At 59.7% G+C, this 18,245-nt stretch overlaps 1 protein-coding gene across 2 annotated transcripts; it reads right to left on the bottom strand.

Annotated features, from left to right (window-relative positions):
• Positions 1-930: 930 nt before the first annotated feature.
• On the bottom strand, positions 931-16,837 carry SLC7A10 (solute carrier family 7 member 10). Of its 2 annotated transcripts, none has more exons than XM_020899279.2 (11): positions 16,561-16,837; positions 7,170-7,374; positions 4,921-5,072; positions 4,304-4,429; positions 4,079-4,232; positions 3,241-3,364; positions 3,050-3,153; positions 2,604-2,700; positions 2,273-2,422; positions 1,517-1,694; positions 931-1,232 (listed from the first exon to the last, which is right to left on the bottom strand). In XM_020899279.2, the coding sequence occupies exons 1-11, from the start codon at positions 16,706-16,708 to the stop codon at positions 1,045-1,047; spliced, it is 1,626 nt and encodes a 541-aa protein (XP_020754938.2). In that variant the 5' UTR covers positions 16,709-16,837; the 3' UTR covers positions 931-1,044. The 2 variants fall into 2 exon arrangements, with proteins under 2 accessions (XP_020754938.2, XP_020754939.1); XM_020899280.2 differs by having other exon boundaries at positions 1,064-1,282; positions 16,561-16,835.
• Positions 16,838-18,245: the final 1,408 nt, after the last annotated feature.

The raw sequence follows: 18,245 nt of genomic DNA, 5'->3' as shown, positions 1-18,245 counted from the left end.
TTCTTTCTTATGGAGAGGCCCACCCGGGAGCCCTGCCAGCTTCCTGTGTCAGCACCCTGGCCCCCCCGGTGGGCATGGTGGGCAGGGGACTTGCTGGGGCTTGAACGCGGGAGGAGGGTGGAGTGGTGAGCCCCTCGCTAGGGTTCCAGTGTACACAAGACACCTGGGGGGTCCCCATCTGCCTCCCCCAACTCCATTCTGGGAATCCTTTTCCAGAGAAGAAGGAGGGCCAGGGCAGGGCTCCCCAGAATGTTTCCTGTGGCTTCTCCCTCCATTCACCCTGTGGGGCGCCAGAGCTGTTCCTCCACTGACGTGGCCATGGGTACATCAGGCCTAGTCCACAGTGAGCGCTTCGGTGGCACAGGCCCCGGAGAAGCTGGGTCAGGAGGCTTCTGCCCCCAACCTCGTGCCTGTGGGGTCAGTATGGGCCCAGTCAGCATGATGCTGGGCTGAGAAAGTGGGCACAGGATAGAGAAAGCTCACGAGATCTCTTACAGGCCCCGAGGCCCCCAGAAGATGGTGCCCGATGCTTTCTCAGAGGGCAGAGGCTGAGGCACCAATTGACCTCAGCCAAACCCATGCCATCCTGTCTCAAAGCCCCAGTTTACCCACCTGTGAACCAAGCCAGGACATTGAGTCCTGACACTCACTCCGTGGGGATTTATGGGAAGAAAGGCAGGCTCTCCTGGGTGGCTGAGCCTATAGCAGGGTCTGGGGGAGAGGGGCACACCCAGCCAGTTCTCAGTCCTCCACGTCCCTGTAGGGCAGGGTTGGCCCCGGACCCCAAGGAGCCAACCCCAGAGAAGGAGTGTCTGGCCCAAGCAGCAGAACCCCCAAAAGTCAAGAGCCTCCTCCCGAGCCACCTGCTCCAGCCAGTTCCACACATGCCCCCCCCCCACCCAGGGAGACCCAACAAGTTCCTGGGACAGGTGCACCACCAGCCCTGTTTTATTCACAGATCTTTCCAGGAAAAGCTAGTGGGGCAGTGATGACAGGGGACCCAGTCCACATCTTCAGGGCTTCCTTACCAAGCCCTTCTAAGAGTCAGAATTTTTCCCCAGGAAAAAAAAAATTTTTTTTTTTTTTGCAAAAACACCTCCTCAATAAACAACATGTAAACAGAAACAGCTGCTTCAGGCTCCACAAATGTCTCATTGTGTCTTCAAGGGCTTGTCCGTGGCAGGCAGTGGGGAGGGCTGGCAGGGGCCATTTTCCTCCTCCTCTGGGGAGCCCTGGGGGTAGACCACGAAACACAGCTCCTGGCCCCAGCGTGTCACTGACTCTGAGGACAGACAGACAGACCAACACATGGACACTGGGGTCTGACCCCGTGGGACAGGGGTCCTCAGGGAGCTGCTCTCTGCACGTGGGACCCGGACACTTGAGCCACTCCATGGGCAGACGTCGGGTGGTGGCTGGGCCCCATGTGGCCACCTCAGCTGCTGGGAGATCCCTGCTCTAGGGCAAACCCCAAAGAGGGTCCTATCTGCAGGCCCTGGGGAGCTGCCCAGCTCACCTGTGAGTCTGTGCACACACTTTGGTTTGCTTCTCCAGAACGCTCCCAGGAAGAAGATGGGCACCCCCGTGAGGATGATGATAACGCCTACCCCACACACCATGGGCTCCGAGATGAAGCTGAAGACCAGCAGGAATGCCCAGAAGACCAAGTACGCCACGGGGACGAGGAGGTTCACCTGGGGGGCAGCAAGCGGCAGTGCAGGACACACCCCCAAGCTCTCTGGCTCACCCCCCATCCCTGGGGGTCTCGGGCCATTTCCTGGGAGCTGAGACCTGAGGGGCCCAGCTGGCCCAACTGTTGAGGGTTTGTCAACTTCAGCGGCTCTGAGCTCCCCACAGCGACTGTATGTGGACTGGCCGCTCGCACTTGGCTGGAGGTGAATGATTTTCAGTGTTCCACATTTCAGGCACTGAGCACTTACTTCTCCAGCTCAAGGATTGATATGCAAATGGGAGGACTTTTCTCTTAGCTCGCTTTTGGGGCTTCTGTTTTGTGTGGGCTCGTGGAATCCTCTGTGACCGTGTCTTAGCCTTATTTTCCTGTCCGTGAAGTGGGAGTACCCACAGCGCCCACCTCACAGGGCTGCTTGAGGACTGAATGTGCCAGTGCACACAGGGCCCCAGGCAGGGCCGGGCACATGGCAAAGGCTGGCCTCCCCATTGCTGCCGTCGCTGCCCCCGGTGCCCAAGTGGGTAAAGGGGTGGCCCTGACTACTTCCGGCATGTGAGCCAGCCAGTCCTTCCCCGGCCTCACCTTGATGGGCCTGTGGAGCGCCGGCCGCCTCCAGCGCAGCACGAGCAGACCCAGGATGGTGACACCATAGCAGAGGTAGTTGATGAAGGACACGTAGTTGATGAGCGTGTATGTGTCTCCCACGAGCATGATGACCGCCGTGGCCCCGCACTGGGAGAGGACCGGGCTGAGGGCTGGCTCCCACTGTTGGCCCTGGGCCGGCCAGCTCGGGCCAGGACGTCGGTGAGCCCGGCCCTCCCCTCCCACAGGGCCAGGCCTCACCCCCTGCCACGACCCAGGCTGCTGCGGGGCTCTGGCTCCCCACCCTGCCAGCCTGGTCCCCCCAACTTACACAGACGAGGAGGGCGGGAATAGGGGTGCAACGTCTGACATGGATCATGGCTAGCAGGCTGGGCAGGTGCCCTTCTCGGGCTCCAGAGAAGCACAATCTGGGGGGTGGGGAGGGATGGATGGGGGCCATGAGCCTGGCCTGGGGCCTCCCCGCCGGCCAGATCCCGACCTCCGCTCTGGACCTGATGGCCCTCTTGAGCTGTCACCTCTGACCGCCTGCTCCAGCAGCCCCCACCGGGCAGTTTTTCCCTTCATCCAGCCTGCCTCCCTCCTGCTTCCTATTCCTCAGAAGTGGGATCAGATCTCCGTCCCCTGGGAGTTCCTCGTCCCACCTTCAGGCAGGCTCCACTAGGCGGGATTTCCCTTCCTCTGGTCCCCAGCACTGCTCCCGTGCACCAGGGCAGCTGCCTGGCCTCACCCTGACCACCCTCCCTCCAGCCCGGTCACCTGGAGGAGGTGAACAGGTAGCCATTGATCCCTCCAAAAGTGGAAAGTGCCACAGAGACAGGCATGACCCAAGAAAAGTAGCCCAGCAGCTTCTCCCCGAAGGTCTGGGTGGGCAGAGAAGAGAAGCAGAGTGTGAGGCGGGGTGAGGGCTGGGCGGGAGCCAGGGACCAGGTGGGGGGCCCCCCACTCACCACGGCCACGGCGTTAGAGGCCAGCAGCTCCTGGGGGGACATGGCAGTGAAGTAGGCGACATTGGTGAAGGTGTACACGAAGGTCACCAGGGGGATGGAGATGAAGATGGCACGAGGTAGGTTCCTGGGGACAGTGGTGGAGCATGTCAGCATTGGTCCTTGGGGGGCTGGGGTGGGGCCTCAGGGTGGTACAGGTCTTTGAGCCCATCTCCTGGGGGGCCCTGGGGCAGGGGAGAGGACAGCCCTGCAATCTGTCTGTCTGTCTCCCCACCACTCCGAAGCCCAGCCTTGGCTGGTGGGAGGAGGAGCCACTAATATCCTGGGGGAGGGGGCGGATCTAATGTCGGCACATGAAGAGAATGTTGCATACAGCCAGAATCAGCTTTGAAGATCCTCAGAGTGTCCTTAGAGCTCAGTCCACAGGCCAGGGTCCCCTGGGAGTCCCATCAGCACCGCCTGCCCCCCAGCCCCAGCTGTAACTGTTCACTGTCAAGGTCCCAGCCGAGCATCAGACAGAGCCATTGGCTTCTTTTCTAGGGACCATGTTGTGTGCACATGTGTAATTTTTTGGCCAAGCACATAACTGGATCCGTTTACAGGGAGACAATGAGACTCAGTGTTTCCGAGACCCAGCGAGGGGCCGTGACTCATCCACGGCCATACAGAGCAGGGTTAGGCTGGAACACAGGCCTCCCAGCTGCCTTTCCAGAGCCGATCGTGGGGATCAGCAGTGCAGCCAGGCCGATGACCAGCCCGGCCAGCCATAGGTGACCGCAGGCCTGTGCGGGGAGGCCGCCTCTCCCACCCCTTCCCAGGGCTTGGCTGGTGCCCCACTCACTTTCGAGGGTCCACCAGCTCCTCTGTGACGTAGTTGAGGAAGTTCCAGCCGCTGAAGGCGAAGGAGCCCTGGAGGAAGGCCAGGGCCAGGTGGCCCACGGACGGCGTCATCCAGAAGTCGAAGGCGTTGCTGGGCCTCAGCTCCTCAAAGTGTCCTGGGGGGTCCGGAGGCCAAGGGTCAGCGCCGTCTCCCCAGCCCTGCGCCCAGCCCCACGCCCGGCCCTACCTTGGAAGATCTGGACAAAGCCCACGCCAATGATGAGTGAGAGGGCCAGCAGCTTCCCGCCAGTGAACACGTCCTGGATGCGCGTGGCCCAGCGCACGCTCGAGCTGTTCACCCACGTCAAGAGCACTGGGGAGGAAGAACAGGAGGGTGGGTGGGTGAGCAGGCACCCGAGGCCGAGCCCCTCACGGTGGGCCACGGCCAAGTCCAGCCCCGGCTGCAGGACAGGGTGTCCCGTGCAGCAGCCAGAGTGTCAGAAGCCCACCCCCTGAGGCCGGCTTCACGGGGGTCTGGCAGCTGGCAGGATGCTCCCTCCCAAAGTCCTCCCGCAGGGGACTTCCCCAGCGGTCCAGTGGTTAAGACTCTGCCTTCCAATGTAGGGAGTGTGGGTTCGATCCCTGGGTGGGGAGCTACGATCCCACAAGCCTCCAGGCCCAAAAGCCAAAGCATAAAACAGAAACAATATTGCAACCAATTCAATAAAGACTTTAGAAATGGTCCACATAGGGACAAAAAAAAAATTTTTTTAACAACAACACAAAAGACAAACCCCCAAGTCCCACCCTGCAGGGTGAGCCCTGGGGACAGAGGCCCTACCCACCCCCATGACAGGCACTCACTCAGGCAAGCCATGGAGAGCGCACGGGAGGCGGCGGCCGGCGGGATGCAGTTGGGGAACACGGGCTGCAGCACGTAGTTGGAGAAGGTCATGGAGATGACGGCCAGGCTGGTGGGGTACATGATGAGCACGGCGCTCCAGAGCAGCAGGAAGCTGGAATGAGCCAGGGCCTGAGTGGGGCGGGCCTCTCGGGACCCTCCCAGCCAAGTGGGCCCAGGTGTGGGGAGCGGGGCTGCACCCTGAGCCCTGGTACCCAGGGCTTCTGCGGGCGCCCAGAGGCCGGCTTCGGTCCAGGGAGGCAGGGCCCACCTTGTCGAAGTCTCTGCTCTGTTGATGAACTGTTTCAACGGAGATGGTTGTTCAGCACACACGGCTATGGGCTGCCTTTGGGCAGGTGTGGAGAGAGACTAGGGAACCAACCCCTTTTCTAAGAAAGAGCGCCAGGTCCTCGGCCACAGGCTGTTCCTGAGCTGGGCTGGGCTCTCCTGGGACCTCCAGTCCTGGCTCCAGAAGTAGTCCCCAGCAGAGCCCTGTGGCTACAGATGGCTGACTCTGAGCTGTGAGCTCCAAGGGACCGGACCGTGTAAAGCACCCTGGTAGGGTGGGAAGGAGTCAGGTCCCTTCTGCCTGAAACTCCCCTCTCCACTCCCACAGGGGAGTGACCTGGAACCGCAACCTGGGGGCTCCGGCTGCACCCAGGGCAGCGCCTGTCCGTGGGGGTGGTGCTGGCCCCCTGTCCATCCCGCCGTGAGGGTGGCACTGCCTTACCCAAGGGTACCAGTGGCCTCTGGGGCACCGAGCTCCGTGGCTTCCTCTTGGTCCTCACCTTTGCTCTGCAGCCCTGCTTCTTTACTCCTTGCTGTACACCCCCCCCACCCCCCACTCCTTTCACTTCTGGGACATCCTAGCTCCCTGGCCCCCCTCTCATACTGGGTGCTCCCCTCTGCCCACCCACCCACCCACTCGATGTTAGGTGTCCCTGGGGTGGGGCTTGGGCCCTCCTCTCCCATCTTCTCAAGTATTCCAGCCACACAGCACGATTCTTCTGCTTTCGTGGGTCCCAGGCCCCTTTGAGGACCCCCTCCCCAGAGGAAAACATCCCTAGACACACCCAGAGGGGTGTGCACACCCCGCCATGCTCCATTCTCTTAAAGGCCCCTGACCACATCGCTCAGAACCATGCTTTAAATTCTTCAGCCTAGACTTCTCTGTGCTCCAGATCCCCCACCCAAGGCCTGACTGAGCGTCTCCCGGGTGTGCCAAAGACCCCACCCAAGTGACAAACCCAGCCTGAAGTCTCTACCTCCCAATCAGGAACATCCATCAGTGGAGTCTCGCTAAACCCCACCCTCATGTCACACCAACCACCACGTCCCCCCGATTTGGACTCCTAAATGGTTCTGGAATCTTCCTGGACTTCAGCATGGCTCAGCTAGATGGAGCTTGGGTTTCCCTCCACCCACAGGCTGCCCAGTCCCCGCCAAGCCCTGGTGTCTGCCGTGGAAGTGACCTCGCTTCTGGCTGCGAAGACACCCTGAGCTCGCCCAGGCCACCACCCTATGTATGTGCGCCCCATCCTTCCTCACTGGTCAGCCAAAAAAAAACCCCACCTCCCTCTTCAAGCCTCAGCGCAAACGTGTTTTCTCTGGCAGCCTTCTCTGGGTGGTGGGCAGCTATTCTCTTGGCTACTGGGAAGCAACCTCTTACACTTTCAGATCAAGGCTCCTCCTGGTCTTGATCACATCTGAGGGGTTTCCCTTCTGCACTGTAAGGAACCTGAACACCGGGACAGACCCTTTTATCACTGCGTCCCAGCCCTCGGCAAGCAGCAGGCGCTTAGCTAATGTTCACGGTGACTAAAGAACACTAAAAGTAATTTAAAGGAAAGCTCTTGCAGAGCGTTAATAGGAATATCACGTCCCTCACTGCTTGCCTGGATGCTGACATCATCTAGAGGTTTCCATAGTAAGGCCCTTCTCACCTGTAAACACCTGGGAGGGAGGCGGGGCTTATTTAAAAGGCAGCACAGAGAAGTCAGGGGCCAGCCAGTGTCTGGCTGGAGTGGCGTGGGCCTTGGTCCCACACACCCTGGCCTTAGAAGGCCATCCAACACTCCCTCCTTCCCTCCACTCACTCCCATGACCTCCCCAGGATGTGAGAAGCAGAAGAGGATATGGGGGTCCGGGGCCAGCAGGCCATCGGTTCTGGAGAGGCTGTCCCCACCCCCAGCTGCTGGATCCCCACACTTACCCAGCCAGGCCCCCAAAGATCTCGGTGACATAGGCGTAGTCCCCGCCAGACTTGGGGATGGCCACTCCCAGCTCTGCGTAGCAGAGTGAGCCCAGGGCAGTGATGCCTCCACCCAGGACCCAGACGAAGAGGGCCAGACCCACGGAGCCAGAGTGCTCTAAGACCCCTTTGGGGGAGATGAAGATGCCCGAGCCAATGATGTTTCCTGTAGTGGGGAAAGGTAGGGAGGCGTCAGGTCTGGGGTGCCCCCAGAAGGCCGGCCTCTCTGTGCAGCTCCAGATGCTGCAGGGAGGAGGGGAGCTTGGGCTGCTCCCTGGAGGTGGGCCTTGAGGCATGTGGATACCACGGGCCGCTCAAACCCGGCAAGCCCCATTCTGGCCACCTCATCTCCCCTCCCCAGTCCCTGGCATGGGCAGTGACACCTTTGTCTGTCCAGACAGGCTCCCTGCCAGAGATGAGTCCTGTTCCAAGTTCCTCTGCCTTTCAGTCCCACGAGGTGGGCCAAGCCCAAGCAGTGGCAGCCACGCCGGTGCCTCCCCACAGGGCCCAAGCCCAGCCCCTCAACCCTGGCCAAGGCCTCCAGGCTTGTCAGCCTCCAGCCACCTCCTTCCTCCTGGCCTGCTGGCAGAGTTGGTCACTTAAAGCAAGACCTTGACTATGATACTGTTGCCACTTTCTTATTGGCCGAAATCCAAACTCACAGTGACTTGGGGACTGGCGCCTCCTCCAGGAAGCCCTCTTTGACCACCTGGTAAGGCTCCTCTTCCCACTTCACAGCCCCAGACCCTGCTCCATACTCTCTTTATCTTCCATCTCCTCTTTCTCTGTCAGAGAGCCCTTTGTCTGCTAGGCTCCTCCCTGACCTAGGACCCAGACTGTGGACACAGACTCAGAAGAGATCTGGTTTCCTGGTGTTCTTAAAATGGTTCAGCTTCTGGGCAAAGGGCAGTGGGGTGAGGGAGAGGACCTGGTACGTTTTCAGGGATGGCAGGACTCAGCTGGCTCAGCCTGGGGTCTGGGCGCAGATGCCTCTCCCTTGGGAACAGCCCACTGGTTGCAAACAGGAATCACTGCTCAAATCCCAGGACCACAGTGGGAAATCCTGGCGGAGGCTCAGAAAGCCAGGAATCTCTCCTAGCTCAGGTCACCTCTCGAGTCCTGCCTGCACAACAGGGCTGTGGTGAGGATTCAGTGAGGTACTGTATGGGAAGCCTCAGCTCATTCACAGCTGCATCCAGATGTTCTTTGCATCTTTGGGTGATTCTGTGTGTACTGTCTGAAACCTCATCTGGGGCCTCCAGCACATAGTAGGTGGTCAATACACATCTGTTGTGCAAATTACGGGATGAGTGAATGGCCTGAGGTCCCAAATGGCACCTGTGCCCTGATGTGAGGGACCAATGTTCTCATCTGTGAAGTGGGGGCAGCCGTCTCTACTCGGCCCTCACAGAAGGGGACTCTGGGCAGGAGCAGTGGGGGTGGTTGGCATTCTAGGTTTGGGTGCCAGTGGAATCTGGCAGGTCATGGGTCACAGAAAGTCTGGCCTGCCCCTGGGCCAACTCTCTTGGAAGGACGGGTGCAGGTCAGGTGGGACTCTCTGTTGACTCGTGGGGTCTGGGAGCTGAACAATGGGAGACTCTCAGAGAGCCAAGCTGCGAGCTGCAGAGCAGGCTCCCAGGATGAGCAAAATGCTGAGCGCCTACTTAACCCTGAGCTCCCTGGTAGTTGGGGCAAAGAGGATAATGTTCTGGGTGACCTTGGCCTCATCATCTGTGCTAATGAATCCAGACACATCACTGGTGATGTACACTAGGGGCTGCCCAAGAGGAGACAACCCCAGAACCCAGAACCCAGGGAAGCTGGTAAAGAACCCGCCCACCAATGCAGGAGACACAGGTTCGATCCCTGGATCAGGAAGATCCCCCGGAGACAGAAATGACAACCCACTCCAGCATTCTTGCCTGGGAAATCCCATGGACAGAGGAGCCTGGCAGGCTGTAGTCCAAGCGGTTGCAAAGAGTCAAATACGACTGAGCACACAAGCATGTACACACCCACAGGCCACAAGGATAAAAATGTCACACTCCTGGGACCTGGGCCTCAGCCCCTCCACAGATGGCCCCACCTGCCCGGCCCAGGTGGGGAGCGCACGACCACGAGGGCAGAGTCTGCTGGCTCCACCTGCAGGGCCCACAGGCGGGTCTGGACGAGGACACAGCTGGGGCCGCCCATCTGCATGGACTCCCTGTCCACAGTCCTACCCCACCTCCACCCGGTCGACACAGATTTCCAGTCTGGACAGCCACGATGCCCCGCTTGGCTTTCCAGTCACATCCCAGGAGCCCTAAATACATCCAGATAAGGAGGAAGGAATTCCTGTCTCCCAGCCTGCCCCCAGGTAGGCTGTGTCCTCAGCTTGCTTCCAGGGGGAGAAGGCTACCTCCTTCATCCACCATGGGGCCCGGGGCCTCGGTGGGCTCTCGGGTTTCTAAAGGGTCTTTGAGTTCACTCTGTCTGGTAGTAGAGCCTCTGTTCTCAGGATCTGGTGGAGCAGGATTTGCCAAAAGCCAGGGAGGTTGGAAGCCAGCGGGGGTTGGGTGGCCTTGGAAGGAGCTGGGTGCATCCAGGGCCCTGAGCCACACGACCCCCATCCCCACCCCGCCGTGGGGACCCCCAAGACCCTGCACAATTCAGCCTGACAGGGCCTCACCAGGGTAGCCCTTGGGAAGCCACACCTGGCACCTCATCTCCCAAGGCTGGGACCTGAAAGGAACATATCACTAGTCGTTGCCCACAGGCTGGAGACTTGGATGCTGGGAACTGGGGGATGGACAGGGGTTGGAGATTGCTATTGTTTTAGACATGTGGCCTCAGGCTACAGGGCAGGATTTCTCCCCACATGGCTCAAAGGGACACGTGTGCCAGCAGGTGTCTCTGAGGTCTTTGGGGGCCTCTTCCTCCAGGCCTGGACATCCTCCAGTCTCTGCCCCGGGTCTGCGCTGGAAGGTGGCAGAAAACCCCATCGAGGTCCACTGGCTGCTCTTGGTACCATGTGGGTGGGCTATGCAAGGAGCAAAAAGCCTAGGTGAGGGGCAGAGGGCAAGGAGGAGGGATGTTGCTGAGGGGGCGCCTCCAGAAGAGGATGATTAGGGGTGTGGGGAAGGGACCACAGAGCCAGAAGGGATGCCTGCCTATCGCTCCTGGTGGTGGTGGGTCCAGGCCTCCCTTCTCAGCCCCCATGTTCAGGCCTGGCAGAATCAGCTCTGCCAGATTTGGTGAACAGCAGTGGACAAGTCTGGGCTTCCCTGGTAGCTCAGCTGGTCAAGAATCCACCTGCAGTGCGGGAGACCCCGGTTCAAGTCCTGGGTTGGGAAGAGCCCCTGGAGAAGGGATAGGCTACCCACTCCAGTATTCATTGGCTTTCCTGGCTGCTCAGATGGTAAAGAATCCGCCTGCAATGCAGAAGACCTGGGTTCGATCCCTGGGTTGGGAAGATCCCCTGGAGGAGGGCATGGCAGCCCACTCCAGTATTCTTGCCTGGACACTCCCCATGGACAGAGGAGCCTGGCAGGGTATGGTCCATGGTTGCAAAGAGTTGGACACAAATGAGTGACTAAGCACAGTGGACAAGTCCAACCTTCAGGGGACCCTGCTCTGGAGGAAGCAGAGGAAGGGCAGGGACCCTGGAAGGTAGGATGGGCTGGGAGATACTGCTGAGCACCTGGTCAGGTGTCTCACTGACCGTGGGCTGGAGGAATGTGTGTTCCGAGGCCTCCACGTTCCCATCCACCCAATGGGACGGCTGCTCTGTGGTCCCTGCGGGTCCTCGGTGGGGCCAGAGCTCCCAGGAGGGTGGTGAGCATGAGTCCCCCCCACCAGAGGGCCCCCCTCCGGCCCTCTTCCCTCAGCCCGAGCTGGGTGGTTTTTATCACATTAAGATGTTTGGCCTGATGGGGCTTACCCAGCTCCGTGGAGGAATGAAGAAAGGGCCATTGTTCCCCCGGCTGCCGCAGTGCGTGCTGACCTATTTCTGGGAGGCAGTGGCCGACTATGGAGGTCGCCGGGGTAGACCGCGAAGGTCGTGCCGGTGGAAGGGGCTGGCTGTCCTGGGTGTGTGTGGGGGGGAATGTGCAGAGTCTGATTCAGGGAGGGGTCAGGGAGGTTCTGTCACCCCCCACCCCATCCCCGGAACAGGAGTCAGCTGTGTGACCTCAGGCCTGTGCTGCCCCCTTTAAGCCTCAGTTTCCCCTTCTGCCACGAAGGGCCATGGGGCTTGGGGGGCAGCACAGGGCTGGGGCAACCCTGACTTTGGCAGAGGTACTGCTGGGCAGGATGGATGTGTCCTGCACAGCTGCCAGAGGAAACACGGTCTGCTCGGGGCCCTCTGTCTTCCCCTGCGGCAGGTCTCTTCCCAGCTCACTGGCCTCCGAGAAGCAATGCCACCTCCAGGAAGCCCTCCCTGATCTCCCACCATGCTCTCTATAACATGGCTCCTCCTCCTCTCCCGTGGTACCTGGAGGATGGCCAAGAAGTGATTACTTTATTTGCCACCCTGGGTGGACCCTGCATTCCCAGAGGGCAGGGACTATGCCCTGACCTACTGAGATGAGGAGTTCGAGCCCCCTGAAAGGACAGGGAACCCCTAGGGCCCAGGGCCTCTTACACACGCCTGCCTTTTCAGTGAGCATGGCTATGACAGGGCTTCCTCCTGCCGCACTGGCCTGCTGGCCCGACAGAGAGCAGCTCCGGGTCTCCTGGGCCCTGTCAGGGACTGGCCGTGGGCCAGGCCTCCTTCCCTTACACTGGGCAATGAGTCCCAGCACCTCCCCATTAGGATGTGACCCGTGAGATTTCTAGGGAAGAACTCAAAATTCCCGCTGGTAAGCCCCAAGTGTCCTGGGACCGTAGGCAGGGCCAATGACTGGTTGAGAACTCCTAAATCTGAATTCAAACCCTAGATCCCTCATGGTGGGGGGCTGTGGACAAGGTGCTTCACTCTCTGAACCTTTTTATCTGTAAGATGGGGAGATGAGGGAGTGATGTGGGTCTGTACTCATTCCGTCTGCTACCTCAGAGGTCCTGGGGAGTGTTTATGGGTAGTCCCTACTGCCGTCTACTTTGGAGACACCCAGCCACCCAAGCTGGCCTATGGAGACCTGAGCCCCTTGGGACCTCAAAATCCTGGAGTCAGCAGCCAGAGCCCTGCTTTGGGGGCCTTGCTATTGCTCTGGGTGAAGCCTCTGCCTCCCAGTGTCCTGGTGGTGAGCACGTGTCAGGCACCCCTCTGGGGGACACAAGTGCCCGCTGAAGTCATGGCAGAACTCCAGGGAGGTGAGCGGGGACATTTCCAAGACATGCCTGAAATTGCCAATCGGCCAGTGTGTACCACCAGACTGACCCACTTTCCTTTTGAGAGAGTGATGAGCAGAAGGAATGAACTCTCTTCCCTGGACCTGCTCATCTCACAGTCTTTCAAGATCAATGAATGGCAAACCAGGCCCCCAGCTGCTCAGGCCCCAACTCGCTACCACCTAGACTCTACTTGGCCACATCTTTCATCCAGTTCATCACAAGTCCCTTGGCTCAATCTTCCAGACATGCTGGGACTGAACCTCGTCTCAGCACCTCCATTAGCATCACCCTGCTGTCCATCACCATTATCTCTTACCCGGGTGACTCCTGACTGGGCTTCTGACTTCAGCCCCTGTTGCTGCAGCCTCTCCCCCATAGTAAGCCCCAGGCCATGTCATGCCATGCCATCCTGTTCCATTCCATCCTATTCCACCCCACACCATCCCTCTTCAGCTCAAAGCCCTCCTCGGGCTCCCATCTGACAAAGAAAAAGAGGCAAGGTCCTTACTGTGGCTGCAAGACCCACACAGACTGGACCCCATCCCATGCCTGACTCATCTCCTATCTACAAACCTCTCTCTATCATCTTCTCACCTTAGCACTTAATCATGACCCCATCAGCTAAACATTCAGCTGCTTTATCTTGTTTGCTCTTTGACTTCTCATGCTGGAACGTCAGCGCCAGGGGGACAGGGATTGGTCTGTCTTATTCCCTGTTGTCTCCAGCACCTAGAACAGGGCCCTTCACTGTTTGGTACTTACTGTTGAATAGATGTGTGAACGTGACCAGGGCTGGCCAGCCCTACCCTTGTGGCTGGAGCTGCCTCAGCCCCCAAGGGTGTTCCAGAGGACACCAAAAGCATCTGACCCCGGGCTGGTGGCAGCCTCAGCTCTCTACTTCCCTCATCTGTAAATTGGGGCTATGGTGAAGCAAAGACAGGCTGGTGGGCAAGGGTTCTGAAGAGGGCTATCCTGAGCAGCCCAGAATCTCCAGCCCTGGGGACAATGGAGGGACCCGGCCACGGCTGGATGCATAGGTACTGGCTCCTAAGGAGATGGGGTTCGCAAAGGAGACCCCAGAGTCCTGGAACACATTTGAGCCTGATCCAGAAACATAGTCTGGATATTTGAGTCAAAGGGAGACAGTGGAGGCCAGGACAGCCTGGTCAACAGACCCAGGTGATTCTCACTCTCCTGAACCTGGGCACTGTCCCTCCTTGGGCATGAACTGGGGAGGTAGCTGTTTGTGGTCCCTGAGTCAGGACAAGGAATCCTGTACATACAGCCTTGGGTGAGGGTGAGGAGTCACAGGAGATTTCTCTGTCCACCTGTTTGTCTATTTATAGTAGAGTGAGGAGTTCAGTAAATCTTGGTTGGATGAGCTCCCAGCTTAATCCTCAGCCTTCCCCTATCATGGGCTCTGAATCTGGCTCCGATTTTGCCCTGCACCAGAGCAGTGTGAAGAAGCGCGCTGGCCTGGGAGAGGAGTCCAATTCTGGTTCCAAATATCAAGTCCACCCCTTGCAGCAGCATCATTTAACTTTCAACAGCAGTTTCTATATCTATAAAGTGGGTATGGAAATTCCCATCTTGCAAGGTGGGCAATCATGTGAGATAAAGGGAGACTGTGTTTTCATAATGTAGCCAGGCGTGTTTTTCTGAATAGATGGATGTAGTGATGTCTTGCACAGCTCTGGCCCCAGAGGACTCTTTCCTCCAGGTTGGCTCATTTCCCTCCAGCTGTGCTTGCTTCAGCGGTCCTAAGCACATTTTAGGTGGAGTCTTTTTTCAGTCCAAAGCCCTACTCAGCCTGAGGGAGGGGCTGCAAGGGGGAGGGAATTACAGGTTCTTCTGAGAGAGTTTATTTGGAAGTTTTGGAGATAAGAAGAGTAGCTGCTAATAAACAAGAAAGATTATGAAGAAGGCTATAAAGTTCTCAAGACTTTTTAGGCTAAAATAGGATACTTTGCAGACATTTTTCACTCTGACCAGGCTCCCCAGAGCAGGAAAGTGGGATAAGATGTGGGAGATGGGGCCCCTGGAACAGTGAAGAGGGGGACCTTCAGGGTATCAGGTGGGAGATGGTAGTGCAGTGATTCAGCCCACACCTGCCTCGTCTGTCACCTTCTGGAACAGGTCCATTCTCCCCTTGTCTGTTTTCTGCCCAGTCTAACCTCCTGCTTGCTGAAACCCTTCAAAACTTCCCAAGTAGGGTTATAGGACCATCCCTGAGTGTCCTGGGCTGCAGTCAGATCATCTGGGCTCTGTTTTTGAGTCTGCCACCCTTGGCTAAGTCACTCCTAAACCCCAGTTCAGTCTTCAAGGCCTGAGGCCAAGGGAACAGTGGCCTTGGAACAGCAAAAATGGCACGAAAGGTGGGGAAGCTGTGAGGGCAGACCTGTGTTGCACAGAAAAACTCCTACTGAGTTAGCCTCATCTTCTCCCACCATTACCACCAGGGCACTCTCAGGAGGCAAGATGAGCCAGCAGCCTCTGCCTGACTTAGGGGAGTGGGGAAGGGATACGGCGAGAAGGCAGAGTAGGTCTACGCTTGAGGATGCTGGGTTTAGCTGAGGCAGCCCAGGAAGAATCACATATCTCTCTGCCCGTTCTGGGCACTGTAGCTGGTCAGCCTCTGGACCCCCTGGTCCACCCATGATGTGTGGGCTTCCTCTTTCTGGGGGCACAGCTCCTGGAGAGGGTGTGGATCGGGGCAAAGCTCTAGCCAGTACCCTGACTGAATCCCTGGAAGGAGCCTGTCCTCCCAGCAGACGGGCAGGGGCACTCGAGGTCAAGCAGGGCTCCAGACGAGATCAGGGTCAGCTCCTAGAAGATCCCCTTCCAGGTGCTAGGGGGTGAGTCAGAGAGGTACCTGCATAGGGGCTGTGTCCTGGGGCAACTCTCAGTGTGAGTGTGGGGGTTGACCGAGAGCTAGACCCCAGCCTTGGCCCAGGAGCTCCAGTTTTGGGGGGGGGGGGAAGGAGGAAATGAAGACCCCAGACTGTCCTCCTGAGCCCCCAACTTTTCCATCTCCAGGGATCTGAGGATGAACAAGCAGCTCCCACTGACTGGGGATGGGAAGAATGAGCAGGTGATAAAGGGAGAGCAGTCAAAGTCCATTCCATTCATCCTTCCAGTCTTTGTCCCCTGGGACACTGGAGACGGAACAGACTCCTCCCACAAGGGTGTCTGGGGCACCTTGTGTGGACACAGGCACAGGTCTGGGTTAGCCACTTCCTGAGGTGTCAGTGTTCACGACTTGGGACAGAAGGAGGAAAATCGCACCACTGTTTTCACTGGGCCCTGAGCCCTCTGCCTACCCAGAAGTCCCCATATAGGAGCAGGATGTATGCGCTCATTCTCAGGTGGGGAAGCTGGGCCAGAGAGGACAGAAGCGGGGTCTCAGCCCAGGAAGCCTCTCTGCAGGCGGGGTCTGCCCACCCCAACTTAGCCATCACTACTGCTCTGCCCTCTGCGCCAGGGTCCAGCTGCCAATTTTGGCACTAATTACATACTCTGAACCCATTTCCACTCTGGGCTGATTCTACCTGTCCAGGCTACCCACAGTCCCTCCTGCTTTGGAAGAATAAATCATTCACACCGTATGGCACCTGGACCCTGCACACCATAGGAACTCTGCTCGAGCAACAAGACCCAGAACTTGGGGGTCTTAGCAGAAGGCCAGCTTACAGAGTCCGCACACTTGGCAAGGCTCCTGCTCTCAAGGCAGGACCACATGTTAGAGATGATGACTGAGGGTAACTGCCCTGCAGAAGTTTAAAGAAATAAGGACAGAAGGAGGATTCCAGCAGTGGATTGGACCTGCACCTCATTCGAGCGCAGAAGTTCCGGGCACTTAGAAACTCTACCGCTGCTGTGTGAGGGGAGACGCCGCATGTGCCGCGGGCATGCATCCTTCATCCATGGTCCACCGTCGCGGACCGCTAGGCGCACCCGGAGAGGGGTGCTCCTTGTCCCAAGCCGCTGTCCGCCTCAGGCCTCACCGCCCCAGGCACCCGCCCGCCCCGGTCCCGCTCACCGATGATGATGGTACAGGCGCTCACCAGCCCGATCTCCTTCTTGAGCGCCACCCGCTCCGAGGCGCCCGGGCCGGGACCCCGGCCGGGGGAGGGCGAGGGCGCAGGGCCCGGGTTCCCGCGCCCGCTCGGCTGCGTGTGGCCGGCCATGTCGCTGTCCCGCCGCGTCCACGCTCCCCGCGCTACCCCGTCGGTCCGACCGGCCGCCTGTCCGTCCGTCAGTCCGGCTGTCGGTGCGCGCCGCCCTCGCTGCCGGGACAGCGCCCACAGGCGGGCGCATGCGCGGGCGCGGGGCCCGGGCCCTGAGCCCCAGCGGCCGGGGCCAGGGAGGGGCGGAAGGAAGACCGGCCGGCAGCCCCCTCCCCCACCTGCCTTAAAGGGAACTCCCCCCCACCACTCCCCGTGGCTCTCCCCCTCCCAACCCGGGTCTGGAAGGAAGGAGAGAACTTGGGGCAGACTTAGGAAGAACTTCCCAGACCCAAGAAGGCTTAAGAAGTGGGTCTTCCCGCTGCCTGAGTTACAGCCATTCCTGGGTGGGGGTAGGGGAGCAGGGCTCAAAGGCAGGACTGTCCCTGCCCTCAAGGAGACTGAAGGAAGCTGGCCAACATCGTAGCCGTCTGTGTGCTGAGATCCACTGTGCGCCAGCGCGGCCGGACCCCTTAAATCCTGGCTCGGGTCCCTAGAGCGCGAGTGCCAGGAGAGGGATGGAGGTTGGGCCCATTCTCCGGGTGGAAGCTGAGCTCCCGGGAGAGTAAAGGCAGCTCACAGACCGAGTGGCTCGCGCCGGGGCGCAAACCCTTTCCCTTGCCGCCTTGGCCTCCAGACGCTGGGTGGAGGGTGTAGGAGCTACAGTTCTCTGAGGAGTAAAGGTTGTGTCCGGGATTCCCTCGGAGGGGTCAGGAGACCCTAAGCCCACGCCATCAAAAGTCTGGGGAGACGGGGTCGGGGTGAAGACTCTGCCCTCAATGGCCATCCAGAGGGGACCCAGTGCGTCGTGGGGGACCTGGAAGGGCTTCGGCTCAAAACCCCACCTTCCCTCGCTCTCCCGCCCAGCCCGGCTCTGCGCGGAGCCTGGCAGGTTCTACCCGCAGACGCCTGGCCACAGGTGAGAATTCGGGCTGGTGCACCAGAACTCGGGTCTCTGGCGAAGGCCCCGCGCAGTCCAGCTCGCACCAGGAGACAAGGCCACCTCAACTGCCCCGAAGACGCGGAGAAGGGGGCCGTGGCCTCTGGGGTTACAAGCGGGGTTCGGGTGTGCAGGGTCCAAGAGAGATTGCCGCCGCCTCCTCCTCCCGGAAGCCGTCAGGACTGCGTAGCCGGGCCCGGCGGAGCAGACACGAGGGGGGCCGCGTCGGGGGCCACCAGGGCGGCGGGGTGGGGGGAGAGTCTGGCACGGTGCGGCCGGCGGCGGAACAGCCTTTGTCCCTTTCTGGCGGCCGCCGCGACGCGCTGCCCCCTGAATGTGGATGAGGCCGCGCCGGGCGACCCGTGTTCCCACTGCCCTCGGCCTCCGACGGGCGGACGGGGGTGGGGCGGGTTCTGGGCCCGGGGGCTGGACTGCGCGCCGAGCATCGAGGTGCGAGCGCGGCGGTGCACGGGGGTTGCAAGCGAGGGGGGCCTTCGAAGCTGAGGGTGGGGACCTGGGAGTAGGAGTGGGACGACCCTGGCGGGACGCGGAGGGGGAGGC

Source organism: Odocoileus virginianus, chromosome 20 (assembly GCF_023699985.2).
Source record: "Odocoileus virginianus isolate 20LAN1187 ecotype Illinois chromosome 20, Ovbor_1.2, whole genome shotgun sequence".
Lineage (NCBI taxonomy): Eukaryota > Metazoa > Chordata > Mammalia > Artiodactyla > Cervidae > Odocoileus > Odocoileus virginianus.
This window is presented reverse-complemented; position numbering and strand designations above follow the sequence as displayed.

Coding starts and splice junctions, on each gene's coding strand:
- SLC7A10 (XM_020899279.2), bottom strand. CDS start 16,708: ATGGCCGGCCACACGCAGCCGAGCGGGCGCGGGAACCCGGGCCCTGCG. Junction 7,375..16,560: donor CGCCTGTACCATCATCATCG/GTGAGCGGGACC, acceptor TCCCCACTACAG/GAAACATCATTGGCTCGGGC. Junction 3,365..4,078: donor GAGCTGGTGGACCCTCGAAA/GTGAGTGGGGCA, acceptor CACTGTCCCCAG/GAACCTACCTCGTGCCATCT.